Source organism: Sinocyclocheilus anshuiensis, unplaced genomic scaffold, assembly GCF_001515605.1.
Source record: "Sinocyclocheilus anshuiensis isolate Anshui unplaced genomic scaffold, SAMN03320099.WGS_v1.1 scaffold102, whole genome shotgun sequence".
Classification (NCBI taxonomy): Eukaryota; Metazoa; Chordata; class Actinopteri; order Cypriniformes; family Cyprinidae; genus Sinocyclocheilus; species Sinocyclocheilus anshuiensis.
Window position 1 is genome coordinate 264,682 of NW_015542330.1, and position 6,375 is coordinate 271,056.

The 6,375-nt window shown below is 39.2% G+C and overlaps 1 protein-coding gene across 1 annotated transcript in view; it reads right to left on the minus strand.

The window, feature by feature from the left end:
• The window catches only part of dnah5l (dynein, axonemal, heavy chain 5 like), a 68,681-nt gene that overhangs the window by 8,890 nt on the left and 53,416 nt on the right, over positions 1–6,375 (minus strand). The window contains exons 60-64 of the mRNA XM_016489435.1: positions 6,229–6,375; positions 5,908–6,090; positions 3,623–3,793; positions 3,148–3,526; positions 2,656–2,927 (exon numbers count right to left, since the gene is read on the minus strand). The exon at positions 6,229–6,375 is cut by the window's right edge and continues 7 nt beyond it. Coding sequence (XP_016344921.1) covers positions 2,656–2,927; positions 3,148–3,526; positions 3,623–3,793; positions 5,908–6,090; positions 6,229–6,375 — 1,152 coding nt within the window. The remainder of the gene's footprint in view (positions 1–2,655; positions 2,928–3,147; positions 3,527–3,622; positions 3,794–5,907; positions 6,091–6,228) is intronic.

Sequence of the window (6,375 nt, forward strand, 5' to 3'; positions counted from 1 at the left end):
TGCCCTCCACCGCTGTCGTCTGGCAGCCCCTCTGCTCACCCTCAGCCCTCCATCTGTGCGCTGGGATTCCTCACAGTAGTAACTGTGACAAATATACATCCCTTCAATACATTTTCCAAACTGCTTGTCCTATGTAGTGTCACAGAGATGCTGGACACAGAGTATCCCAGCATCATGGGCTTTAGGCAGGGAAACACCCTGGATGGATGGCCAGTCCATCACAGGGCAACATATAACTTGATAAATAATAGGGCTGGGACGATACGCTAATCTGCCGATTCAATATTATCCCGATACTTGTGTGCCGATTCAATATATATTGCGATAATTGAGTATTGCGCTTATATAACTATTGCGATTCGATATTACATATTGTGATTTTTGTTTGCTTATTAAAGACTAGACAATGGAAAATACTTGATTATACCCGTAAAAGAGACTGTATATGATGAGTCATATTAACTAAAACAATGCATCACATCTTTCTGAACTTTTATTTCAGGAGCATACACATACACAGTGTATATTTAAAGTACCTTGAACCATGAAACTTTCAAGTACCAAAACCCTGAACTTGCACATGAATATAATAGTCAAATGTTCAACAAAATGAGTAAAATAAAGTGCTGTTACTTTGCATACCATTTTAGTTATGTTTAGTTTTATGTGCTTTAGGTGCTGCTCCAAGTCGAACACACCTATACATTTCGCCCTCTGTTGGAATTAAAAAAGCGCTAACTTCTCCCAACCACCTCTTAGGAAAAGTAAAATAATTAAATATAAATCGATTCTGAGGTAAACCAATCGATTTTTAAATCGTGTATGGCTTTCAGGTACTTTATACACCACTGACTGTTTCTGGACATCGCTTATCACACCACGTGTAGAGCGCCGTCGTCCGAAGATGGCCCTCGAGAGGATTTCGCCACCTTTGTGGAGTGGATACTGGCGAGAAACGGATCTCCGTTCACCGTCGGTCCCGAGGAGGATCTCGCTAGTTCCACTCCGGACCCAGAGCCCAGCCCACCATCACCCCGCTGCACGGAGCCCAAGCCCGAGCCCACCGCTGACATTGAGTCAGAGCCAGCCACGACCGATGAGCCATCGCCTGAGAGAGTGAGGATCGCCCCGGAGCCCGAGCCTGTGATGTCAGACCAGGTGTGAGAGCCAGCAACGGAGCACGCGACGGTGGATAATGCAAGGGAGCAAAAGCCCCTTAGAGAAAAGCCCCGCCCACTGCACCACCGCTGAGGGTGAGCGTCCCCTGGACTCTGGGGACTAAACAGTCTGGGAGGCAGATATTTATGCGGACATGCCTATTCTCCTCCCACCTTCCTCGGACTTACCAATCTACCCTGAACTGTCTACCAGCCCTGTCGTTCCCCTGTCTGACGCACTCCCGATGCTGAGAGTCACAATTTGGTGTGTGTGTGGGCAGTGCACACCAGCACTGAAAGCCCGGAGGCTTACAAATGCAATCGATTCTGAGGTAAACCAATCGATTTTTAAATCGTTTTAAAAAGAATCGCGATAGTTAGGTGAATCGATTTTTTCTCCCACCCCAAATAAATAACTGTTTTCTTTATGCAAAGTATAAATTATTAATTTTTTGCCATTATTTTTTATATGAATGTGACCTGGGCAGGTGGTCTTGAGAGATTTTGTGACCCCATTATCTTTAAATGTCATAACAGGCCTGGTTGATCATGAATGTTAAGTGACAATCTGGAGCTCAGTGGCTGATCAGCTGTTCAAATTCATTTCACAGAATCTTTTTATAGACTGGAGGGTCTTGAAAGGGAATATACGCTTACTTAGTTGCTTCTAAGAGCTCACAAAAGATTGGAGTAGGCACTCTTCTCATTTATCAGGTTTGGATATCAGACAGCAAAGTATGAGTACAAACATACTATGAGTACAAAATATAAATATTTATCTGGTATATTGTAAAGGTCAGAAGGGACCCTATCATAATAAAAAAAGTACCTCCACTTGTCGTTATTTAACAAAAGGTGGGTGAATGGAGGTTCTTACCCGTTTGAAAATGCTGCTAATTCATCTGCAGTTTTCTATTTTATTATTTTTTTCTATTTTATACTATTTTATATGAAGTTTGCAATATTTGTCTAAAGATATCTTAAAACCCCAAATTAGCTTGATTTGGTTCTATAACAAACAATGTTGAGCAATGTTGAATCAACCTCTGTAGAACCAATATATTTGACTCTGCATCAGTGCTATTATTATTACTACTTAAAACTAAAACTACAAAAATTTGTTAATTTAAATAAATTAAATGTTAACAGAAATGATATAGAATATAAAAAAAACGTAAAAATAGAATATAAAAAAACAAAAATAAAAAATAAAATTTCACTTAAGTTAAAGTACTAAAACTACTGAATGAAAATAACTAAACTAAAACTGAAATAAAAATCAATGAAAACAAGACATATTTTAGAAAACAAAAATTAATAAAAATGACTGAAGCAAAAAATTACAACTTTCAAACTAAAAGGAAAACTAAAAATTCAAAAAAAAGTAATATTCATAAAAATATTTGTCAATACTAAAACAGTACAGTAATGTCACTAAAATAACATTGCTCTGCATCTTAAGAAAGTATTTAAACCCAGAAAAAAGATTTTCCTGCACCTGTGCAATGGTGCGGTCAGGACACCAGCTTCGTATCAGCAGCAGTTTGCGGAATGCATCCAGTTGGCTCTCATAACCATCAGGAAGAGGAGTCTCCTCTGGAGTGGCTTCATCAAACCAGCTCTTCCAGGCACGGTCATTGCGGGCCACCTGGGTTAGGAGAGCAGTGAAAGGAGGCAGGCTGGACAACTGCACTAAGTTTAGCCACGTTGTGTCCAGTATCCAGCGCCTTGGCTTGGGCTCGACAGAGTTTAGGTCTAGAGATGCTCCGCCTGAAAAAAGGTAAAAAAAAAAAATTATAATTACTTGGCCTGAAATAAGTTCTTAAATGGACTGTCAAATCAAGACGTATTGAATGGTCATCAATTGTAGCTTCTGTGTGCTGTTATCTGATTAAATTGAAGCTAAATGCTGTTCAAATGAATTGTGATATTGAGATAATCAGCAAACTGAAAGTACACAACATTATCTGCAAAACATTATGGATCAAACCTTTGATGAAGGTCTGAAACTCGCTATGGGAAACGTTTTTGGCCTGTAAGTCTATTTTCAACGTCAGAAGCAGTGTAAAGAGGAACTTGTGATCTTCATAAAGTCCCCGAGCAGTATAGCGGAAGACTTCAAATGTGAGGTACTCCATGATGTTGTCTAGTCTTTTAGCTGTAACGGGGGACTTTGGCGACTTCTCCATCGACATGTCAAAGATGCCCAAAAACTGGCGTAGTGAAGTTTGGTACATCATATTGACCAGGCTCATCTCCACAATCAGGAAGTAGAGGATGCTCCCCCTGGTGGCCACTGGACGGTACTCTTCTCGAGTGTGGTTGATGTTAATTTCAGTCTCTGCAGCAACTGCTAGCTTTTGACTTACCTAGGGGATGGCAGGAGATTTTAGCTATCAAAACACAATTGTAAGTCAGTTTTATAAATCAGCTTAAAAGTACATGGCTACAATTGAAGAAAGTACCTCCTGTGCTATAGTCTTGGTGACTCCGAGCACCTCGATAAGAGACTCATCCTCCACTAGAGAGCCCTGAATGCTGGTTAACTTGTACAGAAGATTGCTCTCCAAATCCTGCATCTTCCTCTTGTTCGATGTCACTTCCTCCAAGAGCTTCACACGTTCAGCCTCCATTTCCTTGATTGGAAAATAATCGATTAAATCAATATTACATCTAAAAGCTACATTATTGATTGATTGCACATTTTTGTTATCTCTGTGTACTGGAAGCTTCTGTCACCAGAACAAATTCAAACATAAATGCAAACATACTAGGCAATAAAACCCTTTCTGACTTCTGACTTCAATATCTAGTTAATTTATTTAGATTTAAAACCTGTATATCAGACCAGTGTTATTATAGTTACCTAAAACTAAAGCTAAAATTAAAACTATTAAAAAACATTTTTATAAACTGAAATAAAATAAGCATTAACTGACACTAGGGATGCTCCGATCAGGATTTTTGCAGCCGATACTGAGTACCGATTTCTTGTCATGGTGATCGGCCGATACCGATGCCGATTCTGATGCTTCAAGCTTTATATAGACCGTTTCAATGGGCGCACACGCCTGGCCCGAAGTTAACTTCCGGTCTGTTTGTTTATCAGTCTGGCTATGGCACCGGCTACAAACGCAGTTAAAGTTAAGGTGATGAGTAGACTGAAGTTGGGCTCAGGTGGTTGTGCTGTGGGATGTGTTTCCCATACATTTATTTATTTGTGGCGCTCACCACAATATCAAAACTGACGGATTTTCCAAAAGGCCTTGTTTTTAATAAACATACATAACATGCATAACAAATAAATATTAATTTTTTGAAAAAATAAAGAGCCCTTTGCACTCAAAATACATTAATAACAAGTGCAAAATTGGCAAAACAATTAATTTAAGAGTCAGCAATAGAGGTCACAAGATTATTGCAGGGTACAAGATGGTAGTAGTAGTAGTAGTAGCCTAATTCATAGTAATAATACATGGCTCAAAGCACCTTCTCAAACTTCTCAAATTCTCAAAACAGTTCTGAAGCATGCTTTGTGTTTATGTTTGTTGACAGACACCAGTGTTTCCCACAGACTTGCAAATGCAAATTCATTCTCTGCCAGCAGGAGGCGCTGTTGGAGCAGACAAATAGCGGTTTCCCCGGTAACGGCTGTAATCAAATAAGGAAAGGAAAGGACCTGATGTGTGGCCAAGTATGGTGTCCCATACTTGGAATTTGTGCTCTGCATTTAACCCATCCAAGTGCACACACACAGTAGTGCAGGGAGTAGTCGGGGGTTCGGTGCCTTGCTCAAGGGTCTCACCTCAGTCGTGATATTGAGGGTGGAGAGAGCGCTGGATATTCACTCCCCCAACCTACAATCCTGCACCTACAATGTCGGACCTGAGACTCGAACCGGCGACCTTCGTGTTACAAGTCCGACTCTCTATCCATTAGGCCACGACTGCCCCAAAATATGCCCCAATAATAAAAATAAGCACTGCACTCACAAACGCTAGGAAAGATTAAATGAAAATGGCATCAAAGCTTTTCTGAAGACGGTCGGTTCTTTTCAATGATACATTCATATAAAACCATCCGCGCTGCATTTTAATTTTGAAACGTGCAGTGCTCAGTTTATTCAACGAAGTAGAATCCTTTTGGAAAATCTATTTGTGGCGGTCAGTTTTGATTTTGTGACGGGCCGCCACAAATAACTCAATGTATGGGAAACACTGGACACTGCTATAAGTCAAATGTCCATAATCGAAGTGATAACAAAAATAAATAAATAAATAATTACTCATATTAGCGGTGAAATGTCGCCCGATTATGTCAAACGTCATACGCTCACTGGATGTCATGACAACAAATGTCATGAAGGAAAAGTTTCAATATCTCGCCTTCGCTTTCATTTCGGACCATCTCCAAAAAGACATTAAAAAAACTAAACAAATGATTTACAAGTTTAACATGCGTTTATCAAAGTAGGAAATAATTAGTGCTCCTAAAATACGAAATGGAGGCGGGTCTGGACTTTGAGAAGCACTGGTATACATATACAATACTAATTTATTTCAACTAGTTGCTCTCAAACTAAAATTGAAATAAAAATTAATAAAAAATTACATAGACAAAAACAAAAATGACAATAAAAGGACTAAAGCTTTGACAAAAACTGAAATGAAAAATATTAAATTAATTCAAAATATAAATAAAAACTATAATAGTATATTATGATACTAAAATAACACTGTCTCAGACTTGCCTTTTTCTCTATGAGAATGACTCTGCCAAGTAACTGGTCCTCCAAGCCCTTCAAGGTAACTGTAAAATCCACCACTGCTGTCTTAGCATTGATTTCTGGGCTGTATGCAGGGTTGGCTAGTTTAGTTGTGATGTACAAAGTAAATGTATCCATTACATCCACTTCTTTGTCCCCGACTTTTACCTAACACAAGAGAAAATGTCTTAGCTTGGTCTACTAAAGCCCAGAGAATTTTGAGACCGGGCATGTGTCTTGTATCGCATTAAGTTTCGAAATGTAAAAAAAAATTATAGAATGTATTTTTGAAGTCACATGACTTACTTTAGAAGTTTTTCCAGACTTTATGAAGTTCTTCTCCAGTATGTTATCTAGCACTGGATCAAGCTCTTCCCCAACATCCTCTAAGAGCAAAGGTTTGCCCAGGGACAGGCAGTCTTCCAGGTGAGTTCGGAAATATTTGTTGTTTAG